Below are 19,053 nucleotides of genomic sequence, written 5' to 3'. Positions count from 1 at the left end.
TATGCCCACTTCTGATCAGTCCTCTCCTGACTCAAACCCTTGTGGAGCACCCGTCCGCTGCATGATGGCGTTAGAGAACCGCCGTCGTACGGACGATCGTCCGTTGGGGGTGCTGCCCTTGTATGTTTGATAGCTAGCGCTTGCACCTGTGTTCCAGGTTTTTCTCACGTCACCTTCGAGGTCCCTCCTTGATGTTGACACCTTAGTTTTTCGATGGGTAGTCGTTCGGCTCCATGAACTGAACATCTCAACTTCAATACTACTCCCAAATGGCCCCTCACCATGGACGACTCTCGATTGTTTTGGCCTTTGTGCTCACTTCCATGTCCACTCTGGTCGTAGTCCTGAGGTAAAGACATGCTCTTGTGGCGTTGATCACGAACCTCATTAATATTCAATAGATTCTACACTCGACACTTTCTTATTGGTAAACTCACTGCTTCTGACTGGGTCATCCTTCTTGCTCTTGTAAGTAACCCGGTTTCTTCTAAATGACTTCACTAACCGGAGCCAGATCGCAACATGGTAAGAGGCATACTCCGACCGAAATGACGTTTGTATTGACTATTACAGGCTCTCCGTAGTGATCAATGTTTACATGGTCCGTTTCATGGAGTACACGCCCACTCAAGTATGTTCGCGTCCATCATTTCGCATCTTGATGCTAATATAAAAAGCTCCAAAACCCAGAGACCCTAGAAAAGATGATTACGGGCTCATTACTGTCGATCTGGCTGTACCGCATTAGCCACATCCTCGATCTTTGCCTCATCAAGACGTCGATTTTATTGTGTACGTCCTATATGGTATATTCACAGGCTACTGCCTGGTGGACGGCCTTGTTGTACAAGACGCGCAGCTAACAAGGCCTCGTTAGTCTATCACCACATTGCTGCATCGAACAGGCGCTTCCACTACATCATCCGTGCGCTACTCGCCATCATCATCCTCGGCGGCATCTCTATGTTCTTCGCAAGCTTATTCATGTGCTACCCGGTTAGTGATGCATGGTCCTTCAAGGTGTTCATGGGCGGTATCCAAAGAACATATTCTGCCCGTTGCTACAACCCAGGACCATTTTGGCTCTTCAACGCCGTCTACAATCTCGTCACCGACATAATTATCTGGACACTTCCAATCCTATTCTTCCTGAACCTTCAAACGATACCGCTGAGACGACGTATTGAGCTTATTGCCATATTCTCGATCGGGGTCGTGGCCATTACAGCATCCGCGCTCCGACTTCATACGATCATTCTATGGCTTTCCAGTTTTCAGCAACAAGCGTTGCATACAGCAGACCTGTTGCTATGGAGCCAAGTTGAACAGCATGCTGGTCTCATTGCAGCATCGATACCTTTTCTGCGGCCGCTCTTTCGCAAAGCTCTTACAAAGACAAAGACTAAAGAGCAGCCCAGCAGTCCACGACCAGCGGCACTTTTGTGCAGACAAGCGGTACCGGGGTGCAGTCCAGCGGCTATGCCTAGGACGCCTATTATCCCTTCGCCCACTTTTTCTCTCGGCTTCCAAAACCAAGAGTTTGTGCAGCCTAGATCTGCTCTTACACCTGTTGAACTGGTGAGAAGTTCGCCTACTTGGGGGTCCGCGATCTGGGACGGAAGCCAAACGCGGAACCTTCTGCCTGTTCAACCTGTGGGAAGCTCACCTATCAGAAGTAGCGACTCCATGGGCAAAGCGCCTCATTATAGTTAATTCAATTCAATATGCCATCACAAGATTTGCCCCACATGTTATATATGTCCCCAAAGGGGTCGCCAAGACATTTAGGCACACAGTCACTATTTCTTGTTCACTGTTTACCACTTGTGTGATCACCCGGGTGATCGCTGTTCCACGCTTAGCCTTGATATATAACGCACGCCCCCGCCTGCAGCTCAGGGACCTTGAGCGACTACCTCAACCCATTGTGCGCAAGTTCGCCCCAATGCCAGCCATGATGACAGTCAGCAATCCGCTACGTGGCTCTGCTACAGCACCGAGTATTCCAATGCCCGCGCCCGTGCCCGCGTTCGACCGGCTTCCCGTCGAACTCCTGGAAAGAATCCTGGACCCTTATCGTGACGACACAGAGACTCTGTTTGCTCTGCGTCGCACTTGCCGCCTCTTTCGCTTACTCACAAACAAACCACTGGCGCTTCGTCTGGGTAACGACCTGCGAAATCTGCGAGTGTTTATGACGGAAGAAGGCCTGAAAACACTACTCGGACTCATTTGTATACCAGAGTGGAGGTGCTACGTACGCCTTGTCGAGCTGGTGGACCCAGGTGTGGAAGACTTGAGGCAGGATCGGCAAGACAAGGACCAATGGTTCGGCTATAACATTCTTCCACAGCTTGAAACGATAGTGAAGAGGGTACGTCAAATGCTTGAACACCTTGAAAGTCTGTAATTGGGCTCAATATGCTAATATGTTCCAGATTAGGCCAGCGCAGCGCGCATTCTACGCTGAGCAAGCACCAGGTCTTATGAAAGAGATGTTTCGCTTGTTCAAGACGATGGACGCACTCAGCGAGATCCGCTTTGGCGTGAGAGGAGATGACTATGATCAAATCCTTGGTCTAAAGTACATGGTTAGGGAGATTGGCTTTGATCGCACCAGCTTGGTCTTGGCTCCCATGCATGTCACTAAGAATATCACTAGCCGCGATTTTGGTGGACGTTGTCTCGGCGGACATGCAAGTTGGCTCTACAAGATCCTATCCGACAGCAACTATGACAAGCGTATCATCACGGTGGATCTGTATGATCGCATGCATCCCGGTATTTGGTCACTATCTCAAGTATGGACAGCTCTTGATCATCCGAGTATCCAAGAGCTTCGTATTTTCTACAGAATCCCAGTACATCCGGCAAACATCATTGTGCCGTCCTGGGTAGTGGACCTGGAGCTAACACCCGGAACATTCACACTGGCATCGGAGATGAGCATAGAGATACTCACACTGGTTGGGAGTCGAGGGGAGCAGAACTACGCAGCCAACGCTGAGACGTTTGCACTTCTAGCCAACACGACATTTCCGAATCTGAGGCGGCTGGAGCTCAGAGGCTACGCAGTTAGCGGCGACCAATTCATCAACGTCCTTGAGAGCATCAAGACCACGGTACAGTGTATGTGCCTAGTGAGCATCCATCTCATCTCAGGCTCTTGGTCGTCGGTCTTCAAAGCCCTCAGCAAATGCACAGAACTCGACAGGTTGGGTTTCCGCCAACTGACGGGTCGGGGAAGCTCCCAGGGAGGTCCTCCGATATGCTGTAAGTTCGATTCTGTTCTAAGGGAGAAATGGGATGTCTTCTGTAACCGTACGGGGGACAAGATGATGACCGAGTTCCTGGACCTGATGGGAGAATACGTGTTAATAGCGGCGGATTACAAGGGCGACAGCTACGTAGAGTGCTTCTCGTCTTTCCTTTGGGGGAGTGGGGGTTATTTCTGGAGGGCTCCACCGGGCGACGGGTAGTGGTGGAGAGCTTTCTCGCCTGTCTGGCTCTGATTTGGTTTCCAAGCTGTAATGCTGGGTGCAACCGAGTATCAGCTTTGGTTTGAAATACAGCCACGATATGGCTCCCAACAATCGAGTAGTTGCTACTAGCAGATATGAACTACATTGAGACTAGCACTGTCAAACACGTGCATCGTACTCGCGATGCCCTGATTCGCTAGACCAAGGTGCGGCGTTAATGCCGTTAGCACCGCCACACGTCGCAAACTTGCAACACAAGCAAGGCGTCGGGCGACGATTTTGTCAGCACACGGTGGGCTCATAGTAGCACGACGCGCAGTTGTGGGCATAGGGCGCCGCTGGTGTGATCAGAGAACCGGATGGGAGTGAGCCGCTGCCGAAGAAATCTCGCCATTGCGGCATCAAGGCGGTGAATGGGACTGGCAGTGGGTAATTGGCTCACGCCGCCAACGCGCATTTCTCGGCAGGCACTAGTGCGTTTTCATGCCCACGCGTTAACCCTGAGCCTCTCGGGACAGAGTGAAGCTTGGTGGCAAAAGTGGTACGAACGTCGATCAGGGTGGTCGCCAAACTGCAATTTAATCCCCAGCCGCCTCCTTTGCTGCTGCGTCCGCTCACTCTTTCACCCCATCCGCGTTTGCAGTCGTTCCTTCTTTCTGTCCCTGCATACGAGAGTCACATAGCCGTTCTCTTTGACTCTGCGTGCAGCCAAAATGTACGTTCCCGATGCCTTCCGAAGACGCATGACCTAGACAGACACTTACAACACGATAGGAACAACGCAACCTCGATCCTGACGCCAATGGCGCAGGACACGTACTGGGGTTCTTTTGAAGAGATCTCCAAATACAATGTACAGCTCAACTACCTCGAGAGGATGTGGATGGCCTGGTACGCATGGATGGGCAACGACGTCCTTGCGACAGGTATCATGTCCTTTGTCATCCACGAGGCCCTCTACTATGGACGCTCGCTCCCCTGGATCATCATCGACTGCATACCATTTTTTAACCGCTACAAGATCCAACAGGTATGCATATAATCAGGAGAAGCTCCCTATAACAAACGCTAATTTGGCCTAGCACAAAGTCCCTACTGCTTGGGAACAAACACAATGCGCACTCCTTGTACTCCTGTCCCACTTCACCGTCGAGCTTCCCCAGATCTGGCTGTTCCACCCCATGTGCCAATACTTCGGCCTCTCGACCTCTGTCCCCTTCCCCAGCGTATACAAGATGGCCTACCAGATCGCAATCTTCCTCGTCTTGGAAGATACGTGGCACTACTGGAGTCACCGCGCCATGCACGCGAGCTCTTTCCTTTACAAGAACATCCACAAGATCCACCACCAATATTCTGCCCCTTTCGGTCTCGCTGCTGAATACGCGTCGCCTATCGAGGTCATGATTCTGGGATTTGGTACCGTCGGAGTTCCCATCGTCTTCTGCGCCATTACAAAGGACCTTCATATCTTGACCATGTACGTTTGGATTGCCTGCCGTGTGTTCCAGGCCATCGATGCGCACAGCGGCTACGAGTTTCCCTGGAGTCTGCATCACTTCCTGCCTTTCTGGGCTGGAGCTGAGCATCACGACGTTCACCACGAGAAGTTTATCGGCAACTACGCCAGCAGCTTCAGGTGGTGGGACTTTGTCCTTGACACCGAGGCTGGCGCTGAGGCATCCAAGAGGCGCAGGGAGCGCAAGCTTGCAAAGGCCAGGAAGGTTCAGTAAACGAGCCATGGATGTTGACGTTGTATGGAAATTTGTCGGTTTTAGCCGCACATTCACTAGTTGCACGATGGTAGAACCACTCTCCATCGACGACTTACAAGCTCCGATTTGAAGTTGATATGCTACATGGCGTTTGGGTAAAGGGAACCCGCAGCCATGCATTATGGCGATGGCAATAGACAGACCAGACCCTGGATAATGGGGGGCAGGTGCATGTGTAAATAGGAGCTGGGTCTTTTGGAATAACTAACGTGTCCGTGCACCTTGTGCCCGGATTCATCTCATGCCCCGCGAACACCATCTTAGCGATCTCAAATTTGAAGCTGTACAACACCACACAATAGCTTAATATTAATAAAAACATAGCATTGCAGTAATTAGATACTTGCGATTAACTTGTACTATCTGAATTTTTGTGGGAGGTTGACGTTGCGGCCACGTGATGTGGTCTTTGGTGGTGGAGGCGATGGAGGAGATGCAACTCTATCGCGAGCTCTATCCTCCATCGCTCGTTTTTGACGCTTGTTCTTAGAAGAGGGCGCTCTTGAGGCTTTACGCTTGCGTTGTTGAGCTTGTTGGGTGGCTTTTTTCTGGTGTTGAGCTTCAACTTTGCGCGCGCGTTCAGCTGCTTTCTCAGCTCGCTCAAGCTCCCTTATCTCCTTGAGCCTCTGCCTCTCTACACGCTTCTCCTCGAGCTTAACTTGACGCTGCAGTTGAACCTCCTCACGCTGCTTCTTGGCCTGTGCTTTTTGGAGTTTCTCCTCTATCTTATCTCGCTCCCGTACTACTTCTCTAGCTCGAGCCTCGCGTATCTTGCGAGGAGACCAGAAGACAGAGCCACCGTGATACTCCTGGCGCTGTTGAAGGTCAAGAGCTTTGCCCTTCTTCTTATGCTTCTTTTTATGTTGAAGAGCCTCCTTTAAGCCCTCGTTCTCATGCTGTAAAAGCTTATACTGCACAGAGAGATGGTGAACGCTTGAGCGCAGCTTTCTTGCCTCATACTGATGGCTATCATTGACAGCAGCTCGTACTAACCGATCGAGCTTTCTCCAGTCATGATCAGAGAGCCCTGAAGATGAGCTTCTCTCAGCTTCTGGCGTGCTGGCAAATCTACGAAGGATAACGTTGGGATCTATTGGCCATATACCAGTAGCTTCAAACGCTTTTAATATAGTTGATTGCTTAAACGAGGCCTGCCAAGCTCTCCAGAAGAGTGGGAAGAAGTCTCCTTTCTTAATTGGAATGAGGCCTTGAGCCTTGTAGAGATGGTTAGTGAGCTCGTTGGAGTAGGCTTGAGAGAGTGGCTTGAACAGCACTACATCGAGCGGCTGGAGCGTATGAGTCGAATGGGGAGGAAGGATCATGAGGAGGATCCTATGGCGATCGCAGTACTTGATAAACTCCATCGTGAGGTGAGATCCATGGCCATCAAGGATGAGCAATCGCCATCTCCCTGATCGCTGCTTTGTATAGCGATCAAACACCTGCTCTAGCCAAGCTAGGCCTACGTCATTGTTTGACCAGCCTGTTAGAGATGATGAGACAAAGACCTCATGTTCTCCTGCCTTAATATCCTCCACCCAACTCGATCGTATGGCTCCATTTTTAGCTGCGTAGATAAGGGCTGGAGGCAGCGAGCTCCCATCGGCGCAGCAGCAGGCCAGGAGTGTCAGAAACTCGCGTGATCCATCCTGGAGAGATGCTCGAACCTCTTTCTTATCCCATTGACGCCTGCTAAATATCCTCTTACTCCTGCCTATCATACCAATAAGGAAGCCCTTTTCATCCATATTGTATATATCTCGAGCCTCTAGGTGGTATTCGGTGATCTTCTGGTGCAGCAGCTCGAAGTAGAGTCTATACTTTGACTCAGAATCAGCCAGGTGGCGCGTACGATCCATGGCGGTGGTCCACTTTGAGATAAGATAGATCTCGTGTCGGTTAATGAAGCGAGTAACCCAGCTCTCGCTGAGCTGCTGATGGGCTACTTCTGATGAGAAATTCCTGATCATCTCTCTTGTAGGAGGTAGGCCTTGCTTAGTGAGCTTAGTGATATATCGTACAAGCTCTAACTCTTGTTGTGGGCCGATAGCTTGCTGCTGAGCGTATCCATCGCTCCTAGGCCCTGTCACGCGCCTCCATCTTCGCCCTAGCGTTGAGCGGTTAACCCCCCATTTTTCAGCAACTTCTTTTAATGTGAATTTCTCTCCTGGATCGCGCGATTCTAAATCTGCAATCGCTTCATCAATCGGAGCCATAGTTGTGGAGTTATTGCGCGTCAAAGTTGTAGTATTGAGACACGCGTCGGTGTTCGGCGGGGCATGAGATGAATCCGGGCATGAGGTGCACGGACACGTTATCTATTTAATAATATATCACGGTCGTTACGATGCAGCCTGTTCGTAAACTGGACACAAGTGAGAGTGAGACTACATTGTTTATTAGTATTTATAGCCGCCTAATCGACTAGCACATGTCAACTGCTTGGGTGGAACAATATCGATTTGTGACAAAGGCCCCTTGGTGAAGGCGGAGCTAGGCTTGGCATAGTGAGGACTGGCGCGGCGAGGGATCTCGCGCGTCGGCGTTCGAGCTTCATCAACTTTCTTTGACCAGCTCGCAGCGCGCAATCACGACGGCACCAAATCCTCGGCGCACCCATACGACAAGATGAGTTCCGGACGTCCAGTGGTCCATCAGGACTACATTGCGAAAATCAGATACTCCAATGCGCTCCCTCCTCCACCATGTCCACCCAAGCTGCTAGACATTCCCAATACTGGTCTTTCGAGTGGGCAATACACGTCAGCCGGCTTTGCTTCGCGGCTTGCGCGAGAGCAGTCGCTGAACATTGAAGCGGATGCTGAGCTGGGTATGCCCATCGACCTCGTGGGTATCCCAAAGGTGTTCGATGGAGACGAGTCTGGTAGGACCACGCCTATAGCGCAACTGTATTTACAAACTCACGCGTCTTATAGCTATCCAGGCCATGCCTCATCCGCCGCCACTCAGTGCAGCAGACAGGGCGCTGATGCGACCGCCGAATGCACTTGGCAAGGCTGTTGTCAGTGCAACGGGTGCCACTTTCTTGCGACGAACAGAATATGTCACCTCAAGTACAACCGGCGGCTCCAAGTTCGAGTCGAGCAACTCGTCCAACACGATGCGCCTGAGGAGGAAGCGAAAGACAGTGGAGACATCATTGGACGACCCCACAAACATCTCGAGACACATCCTCAAGGGCTTCAACATTGCCTACCCAGCAGATGCGTACAATGGACAGGATAGCACGGAGAACCTTAGGGCGGCAGAGTCAACACCAGAGGAGCGAATGGCATGGAACAAGCCCAAGCACCCCAGGAACCCTAACTTGAAGCTGCTCGACTCGTACCCGCTCCTCCCAGATTGGGATGCGACGCCCGATACAGGCGGCTACATGGTCTTCAAATTCAACGCGCCACCTGTCAACAACCCACTCGATTCCTCATACGACCCGCGTCTCGACGTGGCCTTGCTCCGCCCAGCAGGCCAGACCATCCAAGACCAAGCAAAGTACCTCGAAGACCAGGAGGCGCACAAGCTCGACCCAACCGTTCCACCACCTATTGCACGCTGGCAATTCGAGTTCTTCCTCCCCTCGGACAAGAACAAGGTGCGCGGCATCAAGCGCAACTTCACCACCTACGAACCCGCAAACGAGGACGACATCGATTTCGACATTGCAGAAGACGACGAGGGCCAGCCACGCAAGTGCTTCAAGTACGACAACATCCGCACCTACGAAACCTCGCAGCAAGTCGGCGATCCCAGCGATACCTACGGCGACGTCATCGCTCTCGCCCTCCACGACCCCGAGAAGCACGAGAACGAGCCTCTACGCGACACAAAGCTGCAAAAGGCAGCTTACTTCTACCCCATTACCCAGAGGACTAGCTTGCGACCCAGGCGGCCAGGTCGCCTTGACATGGTTGAGGAACAACCCAAGGTAGACATCATTGAAGCTGCTGGTAAAGACCCCGAGACGACAGACCGAAGGGACGAGTATAGGAAGAGGGCTGAAGCTATTGAGGCATAGTGATGCTTAGCAGGGAAGGGAGCGTAAGACAGATCTAACCGAATAAAAATTGACATTACTTCTTCTCCATCAGCGCCGGCGTTTAGACTGGGAGAGGGACGGGCAAAGGGAAATGTACAACATTTGCGTACGGGTCAGAGAGTTTGATTTGCCATGGGGCAAGTGGCCATGTGGGTTATTTCTTCTTATCTTATTTTCTCATCTTTTCTAGAAAGGATATTTATCAATGAAAACTGTATCTAGTCGCAATCGTTGTGCGTGTTTGAAGACAGGAGGATGGGATGTGATGTGATGTGATGCCTGCGGGGAGTGAACATGTAGGGTATGTAGTGCGAAGTAGGTGATGAGCATAGAATATGCGGAGTAGGAGTAGTGAGGTTATACATACATCACACATAGGTCCACAGCTTAGGAATCATGTGAAGTGGAATGCCATCGATGTGGTTCATGGCTCCTGTCGTCTCTTTTGCAAATATATATTTACTTGTAGTTATACAATACCAGGTACAATCAAGCTTCTCCGCTTACCGAAAACGAAGCTTGATTGTATTAGACTAAGCATTATGAATTGCTTGTGTTTTTACGTGTAGAATTTTCTGGCTGTAAACTTTGCGATGGGCCTATGAGGGTATTTCCATCTACAGTGCCCTCCCAGACCAAAGTTCACAGAGAATATGCCGCGAAGACAACGTCTTAATAGCAGCTTAGATGCCGTTACTTCGACTTCCTTTCCAACCTTGCAAGAACGCGAGATGGGTTGAGATGCCCATCTCTAGCAGAGAAGTAGAAATCCCCACTCTTTACAGTTTCTCCCGTCTCGGTCCAACTTAGCTCTCAGCCATGCACACAAACACGGAGCCTGCACCACCAACCCATATTAATCACCTACCCATATTAATCACCTACCCATATTAATCACCTACCCATATTAATCACCTAAACCCCCCCGGGAGGTATATGTATGTACTAGGAACCCCATTGCATACCCACGCCATATCCCTTTGTAAACTCCACCAAGAGAAAAAATTAACTTTTGTTCGCGTATATACATACGCTCATCTCCTTTCGCGTAACCGTTCAGCCTGCAAATCCTCCCCACCCAACTCGTAAGCCATGGTGTTGGAAGGCATCTCTGCTTTGTAATGCGCATCGGCTTCATACGCCGTTTCTCCTTGCGTCATTTCTTCTCCGCCAAGTTCAACTGGGCCGTTGGTCTTGTTTGGTTTGCGGTTCCGGAGGAAGAAGGCTAGTATACCGAAAGCTATCACGACGATGGGTACGACGACACCAACCGCTATGGCGACTGTGTTTGATTTCTTCTTTGGAGCTTGTTCTGGTTCTGGAGAAGATGAAGGAGTCGATGCAGCAGTGGGTGTAGAAGGTACCGAAACAGGTATTGAAGCCGGGGAGGCCGAAGCAGAAGATATCGAAGGCGCCAAAGATGTAGCGGTGAAAGTAACGCTACCTATTTTTGAAAGCAAGCCACGTCAGCTCATCTCACCCACCACCTTTCCCAAACAGACAGGGAGAGAGACCGAAATTCACTTACCAGCCGGCTGCGCCAACTTGGACTGACCGACCTCGCAGTAACTACTAAAAACTTGCAGGGCCGTCGTATTCTGAGATGGATCTTTCGGACACACCGTCTGCACATGAGCGCCAATCATGCTGGAGAACTTGGCCGAGCTCTCATAACAGAAACACGTAAAAGACTGATAGACGTTGTTTCCTCCGTCACCGCAGCCATACACCATGTCGCGCACAATGGTCGACAACTCCTTTTCTGCGCATTGTGCCAGTAAGTGGTATTCCGGTATCGAGTCGATGAAGATGCTCGTCGGACCGTCTGCGGCAGCTATCGCCAAAAAGGAAAGAGCAACAGCGAGACCCGAGTATCGTATCCCCAGCATGATTTCCGAACTAGTGTTACCGGGAGATGATGAGAGGAGGGCAGAGTAAGTGGAGTAAGGCTTTGGGAAACGGGATGGAAAACCATGGCTGCATTTGTAGCCACAATATGACCCTGGTCGCTAATCCTGGTTTCCTGTCCCATGGAGACGGCGCGAATCTTGCGGAGGGGTGCGAGAGGGGCCAGGGCATTTGCTGCAGGTAGGATGCTTGATCGTGGGCTCGAAGCACTCCAAGCATGGCTTTGTTAGGTTTGAGGATCGGGTAGATAAGGCAGGGGCCATAGAGCATCTGCACATAGTCTCGAGGCTGAGCACAATTACTGCAAAGAGAACAGAAAGCGGGTCACGATGATATTTGATGGATTCCGATGGGGCCATGGCATTCTGCGCGACGTCTATGAGCTGCTACATCTAGTGAGCCGTGGAGATTGTGGCGTCTGTCGTCAATTTTACCCTGCCAATTGAGTCAGGGCAGGTCGGAAATTGCCATGGGGTGCAAAGGCGGAGGCGTCCAGAGGTGTGGTGTTAACACATCGTTACAAGGCGCCCCGCAATAAGAAAAGATAAGGTTACCCGCATCTGGACTAGGCCATCTTCACAGATCGGCTGTAAGCCTCGGCCTTGTCTTGCATCTGAAGCTTTTCTCGACCGGCAGGAACGACCGAGATTATTTTTAGTCAAGTCGAGGCCACGGTAGCTGACCTGTATCCACAATGGCGAAAACGATCGTCTTCTTGCCCCCACACACAATCTTAGTTGGCGTTGTAGAGACGGGATACTCGAGATTCATGACGTTGCTTGCCTTGGGGAAGCCGACAGATATAAGGTTCAAGGTTGTTGACGTGGAAAAAAAGAAGTATCATATTAGCGGCAATTATATCTGCTACAAAAACCTGGGGAATCTTTACAACCCTCTCAAACCTGCATAATCTCTTATCAGGCTGTAAGAATGCGCAGCTCCGTGGCGATCACTACCTTATTGGGCTTCTCCACAACAGTGGTGAATGGTTTAGTTCCAACACGAAGACAATCCGGCCCTTCCTTTGCGGGAAGTAACGAATATTTCCTGCATGCACTTCCAGAGTCAGAGCAGAAGACGTACATCGAGACGCTCGCTGCACGGGGAGCCAAAGTCTTGAGACTATGGGGTGAGCAACCCAAATGTCCTACCAACATTCCAGCATGAACACTAACACTACCTCACAGTAACCAATGTCGAAGCCGGCTGCCTCAAAGGCTCCCAAATCCCTACCACAATTCCCCCTTTTGAATCTACAATCGGCACCTATGACTCCACCGTCCTCTCCGCCCTCGACACCACACTCTCCCTCCTTCATGCCTCAAACATGAAAGCCATCATATCCCCGCATAATGCCAATTCGCTCAGCGGCTCCGCCAGCTGCGACGCCTACTGTGAAAAGTATGGGGCAGCACCCACAACATTCTACTCCTCCGTTGCTGCAAAAGCAGACTACGATGCCCGCCTCTCCGCAATCCTGCAGTACGCCTCCCCCAACTTCGACGGCCGTGCATGGAAAGACCTAAGTGAAGTGATCCTGGCCTTCAACCTCCAGAACGAACCTATGATCGAGCAGCTCGATTTGCTAAAGGGAAATGATCCAGATGACTGGCTTTGTGGCCGCGCTGGGAATCTACGCCAGGAGTTAGGTGATTCCATGATCAAAGTCGCGACGGGAGGTATTGGCGGCTCGCATTATTGCTGTGATCATGAGTTTAATACGCTCCCCAAGGCCATGCAGTGTGATGCTATTGACATTATCAGTATACATGGGTATAATAGTAGGGCAGGTGACTGGGCGTATTTCATCACGGGAGATGCGGAGGTTGTGACGCCATCGAAAGAGGCTGGCAAGAACGTTATGATTGAGGAGTGGGGGGTTTCCGTCGACTATCAGGATGGGTTTGATGCGCAGGTCAAGGTGTTCAATGACGCTGGGATTCCTTGGGTAAGTGGTGTTTCCTGTTCGTGAATGATGATATTGCATGCTGACTTGGGAACAGTTGTACTGGCAGGTTGTGCCTGGTCTGGACGGTAGCCAATCGGGAGCTCCAACAAACTGCGGTTATGATACCTTTGAAATTGGGCTGGATAGCTCAAAGGGTGATGTTGCTAGCGCGATTAGTGCAGCGAACGCCGCCACTGCAGCCCAAAGCTGGGCGGATTATTTTGATTGAAGACAGCTACTTTACGTACGAAATGATGTCATAAATGTATACTTTGTCCTTGATCTAGCCTTCGTGGTCTAGTATCGTATAATCCTCTCACACTCTTCTACCAAACACCATGAAATGCATCCGATTGTTCAAACAGCCTCCCAGTCTAAGAATGTCCAATCAATCCATATTCTTACTCTTCACGGGTAATGTCTAACGCTGGCGACGGTAAATTCGTAGGACTTATGTTCATCGGCTCCGAGCCCTCTGGAGTCGGGCTGAAGATTTCCCCATTCACGTCTGTGATTGGTAAAAGCTCTGCTCCCTCTGCTCTCTCTTCTGCTCTGCCTCTCTCTTCACTCTCGGTCATGTTGTGTTCCTTGCCCTTGCTGCTGCTCCGCTCGAAAGCCTCGGGTACCTTCTCACTGAGATCGATAGCCACAAAGGATTTCGGGAGTTTTACACTAGCTGGTGTTAGTAAATACACAAGTAAAGCGGGTCCCAAGTAAACCTACGTGTGAAACTTTGCGCGTAGGGTCTCCAGGACTTCTTTCCAGTCTTGGTGGTGGGTGAGACTGCGACGGGGAGCGAAACCAATCATGTGTCGCGAGTCGAGTTGCCTATGTGTTCATATAAGCCGCTGGTCCAAATCAAGAGGCGAGGTGAAGACTTACACATCAAGTGGAGCAAATGCGTGACAGCCTGGTGACAGAGTTATCCGAATGCTGTAGTTGAAAGTATGAGGCTTGTCGTCGATACTAGCATTCTCTGACTCGTAAAGCTCAAAGTTAATCTGCGACAGGTAATCGAGCTCTGGAATTGCGTTGCGTTCAATTTTTGTCTGAATTCCACCCTCTATTATGCAGTTGAGTAAAGTGTAAATGTGCGATTCTTTCGTGAAGTAGAAGAAACACTTGGGCATATCTGATGCCTGTAGCTCTTCAAGGTCTCCAACAATTTCTTTAAGTAGCGGAAGCGATGTAAGTAAGCCAATCTCTAGCTTCTCTTCGCTCTCGATACCGTACTCTTGTGGACCAATGTAGTCAAAGAGCACCTTGCAGAGATGGTACATCTCACGAAGTTTGACAAGTCGCGCATCAGTCTGTGCCTTGGAAGCTGCTGTCCCGAGCCCAGAGTAGAGCTTGAAATACGACTCGTGAGCATAAGATGGTGGTGGTGGGGCCTTTATAGCGACCTCGGACCTGCGCCTGAAGCCCATGCGATGAGAGAGGCTACCGCGTTCGTTCTTCTCTGTTTGATCCTTCGCATCCGCTTTCTGTTGTGCATCTGACGGGGTCGGGCCAAGTTGTATCGATTTCGCAGAACGATTATCAGGTGTGGTCTGCTTTGAACTGCCTTCTGCAACAGATTCTTCGTCTACGAATGTAGCATCTGGGGTGAAGACCCATTCTAAGAAGGCACGGTTATGTAGAGCATCGAATTTCATCGTATCGTATAGCTCCGATATTTTGCTAGGATCAACCTTGTCGGCATCACCAAACTCTTTGAACAGCTTTTCCCAGCGTTCCTTGAACAGCTCGGGGCCTTCGTTACAACACCAGCGCGACTGAATGTGGTTGACATTGGTGTACTGGGATTGCCCTGGCGTCTGTCCTCCCGATGGTGGAGAAGCGAGTGCAGCTAGTGATGAGATGGCTTCCGATTCGATCTTCTTGAAATTGTGGTTCATGACGCGCTGATGGAATTTCATCAGGTCCACTACCTGTCTAACGACAAGATATGGCTCTTGTACATCCTTTGGCCATGCAAACTGTGGCGGAGCTTTATCACCGGCGCGTAGCAAGGTCTTGAGCTTCTTCTTGACTTTATCCATGACATCCTTGGCCGCATTAGAGTCGTCTAGAAGGTCTTTGCGGACTTGAATGTGTTCAGACGGGTATTGGTCTTTGTCAAGAAACGAAGCACCGAAGATCTGTGCACTCGTTGTAACTCGTCGCTCTGAGCTGCTGAAGATGTGCACGTCGTCAAGTACATCCCTGTTCATCAACAAGAGATCGTTGCGGAAGTTTGCACCCATATCTTGCGTCTGATGTCGGGCGGAGTGCGTCGGCTCACCTCCCCACTTGATAATGAGCTGTAATTTATCCAGAACCATGTTGTTGTCTTGCGCAGTGATACGAGACAGTGTGACCCCAGACATGGAATCACTCCTGTTCTTGAGAAGTTCAGGTTGCTCGCCTTCAGTGACTGATGCAGTGGTTGCGTCTGTGACATCTGTAGCTGTCGACTCGGACATTTGGGCTTCAGGCATCTCTTCGGGGACCTCTTCTGGCAGCGTCTCTCCCGGTTGCAACTCTTCCTTTCTCCTCTTGCGGAACATGGGCTTGATCTGGACCTTGGTGCCAGGCCAAGCGCCCTTTTTGTTCAGGTACAATTGCAGCTCGCGCAACTTCTTTGGATCTTCAAGGTTCTCGTCCATGGCCACTTTGACCGCATCACTGACACTTTGCAGCGCTGCGTCACCAATCAATAGTACCTCAGCCTGATGTCCTTTGAGGAGATCAACGAAAGGCCTTGAATGAAAGGTGTATTTGAACTTTTGCTTCGGAGTGCGATCGGCATGACGAATGACTGAAACGACACCTTTGAGCTTCCACTGTGCCGCAGTTGCTGGAGGAGGTACGTTCACGTGATCATCTGATGCCGATTTTTCGTGTTCAAGTTCTAGGTCATCCTCGTCGAACGCAGAAGGAAGTGAAAACTCAGGTTCAGATGCTGGGCCTTCAGGCGTCGATGTAGATGTGATTGTGGTGGTCGTTGTTGGAGTATCCGCCACAGCCGCAAAATCGGCCTTTTCGATCCCAGGCGAAGCTGCAACAGGCGTCGAACTCATTGATGCTTCAGGAGAAGAAGGCATAGTACTGGACTGTCGCATATGTGGTAGATGGACATGGCCCCCCATCTTCGACATACTAGGACTCTTGAAGAGCTTTCCGAGGGATTTGCGGTGAACCGAATTGTTCTTGACCGGAATGCCAGAAGCAGTGTCAGTAGTGGCTTGCGCATCGACGGCGGCGTGCTGTGCGGCATCTTTGCGTTGCTTTCGGGCAATCTCCTTGAGGAACATGTCTTTCAAGATGTTGGCTGCCTTGTCGTAGTAATCGCCATTGTCTTTTACAAAGCTCCATCCGTTGACGTCGATAACGTAGCTCTGTTCCCCAGTACGGAGTAGGTCAAAACCACACACTCGTTGTCCAAATCCCTCTGAGATCTTGGCTGCGATAGCTGCTTCTGATTCGCTCAACTTGGTCACATAACGCACTTCCTTGCCGCTAGGGTTCCGCTTGACGAGACCATCGACGACAGGCGACTTCCTCGTTTCGGCGTGGCAGAAAGTTGGGCCGACAGTGTATGCTTTCACGTCCTCTGAGTTTTCGACCTGCAGAAACTGTTCGTAGATGTAGCTGCCTGTTGGTTCGAGAATGGCTCGTGGTACTTCAAGGGTATCGTCCTTTTCTGAGCTTTTGTTGTTGATCTTCCGGAACAATCGCCGTCCGCCGCCCCCGTCTTTCTTGTGGAAGTAGATGTGGATGTTGTGATCTTCACCGCTGACCGGCTTTTCTACAAAGGGCTTCGTAAGGGTGACACCGTCGACGCAGATAGTGTTGCCGTCGTCAATGAGTTCGATTTTCTTTGGTGCAAGAGAGCCACCGCCTGTTCCATCTTCAGGTCCTTCCAGCTTCAGTCCCGTTCGCTCGTACAGAGCTTTGGCGAATTCAGCCGACGGTAACTTCGGACCGCCGTCTCGGCTCACATCAATGCGCTTCGGGGTAGGCACATTGAGCTTGTCCAGTATACCCAAACACAGGCGACGATCCCACAGCACTTGTTGCATGGGCAGGTCGTTTACGCAGAAGGGTTTTCGCAGTTTGGTGTAGGCAATGGCTTTTTCTAGAGGGAAGCCATCTGAGAAAAAGGATATGAGGAAGTCGCAGACGGGCCAATTCTCGACGGCCTCGTCCAGGATAATCTTGTCGCCAAAGATCTTGACGTCAAATTCGTCCACCAATTTGCCAAAGATGTTGCGTGCAGGCTTGCTACGTGCCTTTGATTCCAAGGCGCATACGCCAATTATGCCCTTGGTCTGCTTCTTCTCGCGCATATCTCTGCTCGCCGGGCTGCTGCTGGTGGCTGTGCTTCCGCTGATGCGCCTCTGGGCTGTTCGACTTCGCGAGCGACGGTGCTGGGGTACTACGTGGAGCGGCGGGTGACCAAGCTGGGGAGAGGCGGGGTGGACGGGGGCGGTATTGGGGCTCGTGCCTGGCTGGTTGTGGTTTGCGTTTGCTTGATCCTGGGGGAAGAGCATCTGAGTCGGCGATGCCTTGGTGCCGAGACTGCCATTCTGACTCGACGTGGTGACGGAGAGCGACGTTGTTGCCGTCGTGGTGCCGTGCGGGTTCTCCATCTTGACTGTGCAGAAAGTCAGTGTGTTCAGGTGTGCATGTGCATGTGAAAACAATCAAAGATGCAGTGCATGTCGGACGCATGACGTACCCTCGCTTTCTGAGCCTGCGACGGAGCTTTTCCCACTCCAACTGTAGGCTCTGCTAGATATGGCCGACACGAATGACGAGACAGACAATCGGTTTGATTCTACAGCTGCAGTACCGACGTCAGGTCGCGCATGTCGGTATGATTCCGGCAACAGCATGGGATTTACTGGGGCGCTTGCAAGACTGCCCCGGGTACTCTCTAGCGTTGGCGTGACATCGGCCTCGTCGATGGCTGAGCCTGAGCCAGAGCCAGAGCCAGAGCCAGAGCCAGACCAGACAGATCCAAAGTATTCAATCAGACTATCAGATGCTTTGGAGGCGCGGCGGGTGGGCAGGCTCTGTCGAATTGCCCTTGCCCCCAGCGGAGGGAGCGACACACTCGCACGCTCGGCCGTGGCGATGCCCGTCTCAGCTTCACTCGACTTGGCCTTCTTTCCCACGCCCGATGTACCGCTCGCACTCGTGAGGTGTTGCCATGATCGCGTGCTCTCAGAACTCGGCGTGCGGGTGAGTGGTGGCTCCATTGATGCTACGTCCTGTACCCTGCCTTTGCGGGGTTATGTTGGACGCTTTCGTTGCTTTTCCCACAAGCGAGTGAGCTGACACAATGATGATTTGGCGACGGGTCTTGTTACAGCTTCAAATCCATCGTTCTCTGGATGCGCAATAAGAGAGAATGCTCCTGCCGCGGGACGGGATTCAGGCCTGTATATCAAACATCACGAATAGTACGTCACTGAGCCCGACTTGGCGGCATGCGACAAGGCCATCGTCTCAATGGACAGGTTCCATCTGTCGCATGCATATGCTGTACCATTTCGAGCTATCCATGTCCACTATGGGCCCGGTAACAACCTTAAGGTGCGCCACGTGTGCATAGCACATCGGACCGGAAGCCCTGCCCTGAGATTCGAAGCGTGGAGAGCGCAAGTCAAATCGATCAAGGCCGATCGTCGACGCATCAGGAAGATGAAACAGATGCGGTGAAGGGATATGCTACTTCTAAACATGCTGCGCGGCGTACCACAGTTGGATCTGGGGAAGCGGTGTACATACAGTAGGCTCTGTAATGCATAGTGCATCATTTGAGCGTAGGTACCATTCATCTCGTCCAAGGCCGGAGAGGTCCAGAGGGCCGGGTACCCTGCGTCGATCTCTTGGCAC

General features: G+C 51.3%; 8 protein-coding genes across 8 annotated transcripts; 5 read left to right on the top strand and 3 right to left on the bottom strand.

Annotated features, from left to right (window-relative positions):
* Window positions 1-269: 269 nt before the first annotated feature.
* On the top strand, window positions 270-1,713 carry PtrM4_147930 (uncharacterized protein; the record flags this gene model as incomplete). Its single annotated transcript, XM_066109932.1, has 6 exons — window positions 270-349; window positions 402-468; window positions 515-525; window positions 574-631; window positions 678-792; window positions 878-1,713. The coding sequence occupies 6 exons, from the start codon at window positions 270-272 to the stop codon at window positions 1,711-1,713; spliced, it is 1,167 nt and encodes a 388-aa protein (XP_065959915.1).
* Window positions 1,714-1,945: 232 nt separating this feature from the next.
* On the top strand, window positions 1,946-3,479 carry PtrM4_147920 (uncharacterized protein; the record flags this gene model as incomplete). Its single annotated transcript, XM_066109931.1, has 2 exons — window positions 1,946-2,374; window positions 2,439-3,479. The coding sequence occupies 2 exons, from the start codon at window positions 1,946-1,948 to the stop codon at window positions 3,477-3,479; spliced, it is 1,470 nt and encodes a 489-aa protein (XP_065959914.1).
* An 805-nt stretch (window positions 3,480-4,284) lies between these two features.
* On the top strand, window positions 4,285-5,215 carry PtrM4_147910 (uncharacterized protein; the record flags this gene model as incomplete). The annotated part of the gene is made up of 2 exons (XM_001938737.2): window positions 4,285-4,512; window positions 4,565-5,215. The coding sequence occupies 2 exons, from the start codon at window positions 4,285-4,287 to the stop codon at window positions 5,213-5,215; spliced, it is 879 nt and encodes a 292-aa protein (XP_001938772.1).
* Window positions 5,216-5,616: 401 nt separating this feature from the next.
* On the bottom strand, window positions 5,617-7,473 carry PtrM4_147900 (TolA, Membrane protein involved in colicin uptake; the record flags this gene model as incomplete). The annotated part of the gene is made up of 1 exon (XM_066109930.1): window positions 5,617-7,473. The coding sequence occupies one exon, from the start codon at window positions 7,471-7,473 to the stop codon at window positions 5,617-5,619; it is 1,857 nt and encodes a 618-aa protein (XP_065959913.1).
* Window positions 7,474-7,885: 412 nt separating this feature from the next.
* PtrM4_147890 (putative rna polymerase ii- paf1 protein) lies at window positions 7,886-9,290 on the top strand (the record flags this gene model as incomplete). The annotated part of the gene is made up of 2 exons (XM_001938738.1): window positions 7,886-8,141; window positions 8,194-9,290. 2 exons carry the CDS (start codon window positions 7,886-7,888, stop codon window positions 9,288-9,290), a joined length of 1,353 nt encoding a protein of 450 aa, XP_001938773.1.
* A 1,055-nt stretch (window positions 9,291-10,345) lies between these two features.
* PtrM4_147880 (SKG6 multi-domain protein) lies at window positions 10,346-11,200 on the bottom strand (the record flags this gene model as incomplete). Its single annotated transcript, XM_001938739.1, has 2 exons — window positions 10,346-10,755; window positions 10,840-11,200. 2 exons carry the CDS (start codon window positions 11,198-11,200, stop codon window positions 10,346-10,348), a joined length of 771 nt encoding a protein of 256 aa, XP_001938774.1.
* A 949-nt stretch (window positions 11,201-12,149) lies between these two features.
* On the top strand, window positions 12,150-13,396 carry PtrM4_147870 (Cellulase multi-domain protein; the record flags this gene model as incomplete). Its single annotated transcript, XM_001938740.2, has 3 exons — window positions 12,150-12,348; window positions 12,407-13,167; window positions 13,223-13,396. 3 exons carry the CDS (start codon window positions 12,150-12,152, stop codon window positions 13,394-13,396), a joined length of 1,134 nt encoding a protein of 377 aa, XP_001938775.1.
* Window positions 13,397-13,568: 172 nt separating this feature from the next.
* PtrM4_147860 (histidine acid phosphatase) lies at window positions 13,569-17,801 on the bottom strand (the record flags this gene model as incomplete). Its single annotated transcript, XM_066109929.1, has 4 exons — window positions 13,569-13,675; window positions 13,802-13,839; window positions 13,891-13,995; window positions 14,050-17,801. The coding sequence occupies 4 exons, from the start codon at window positions 17,799-17,801 to the stop codon at window positions 13,569-13,571; spliced, it is 4,002 nt and encodes a 1,333-aa protein (XP_065959912.1).
* Between the last annotated feature and the right edge of the window lie 1,252 nt (window positions 17,802-19,053).

Source organism: Pyrenophora tritici-repentis, chromosome 9 (genome assembly GCF_003171515.1).
Source record: "Pyrenophora tritici-repentis strain M4 chromosome 9, whole genome shotgun sequence".
In the NCBI taxonomy this organism is placed as follows: domain Eukaryota; kingdom Fungi; phylum Ascomycota; class Dothideomycetes; order Pleosporales; family Pleosporaceae; genus Pyrenophora; species Pyrenophora tritici-repentis.
The sequence above is the reverse complement of the archived record's forward strand: the minus strand, read 5'-3'. Positions and strand labels throughout refer to the sequence as shown.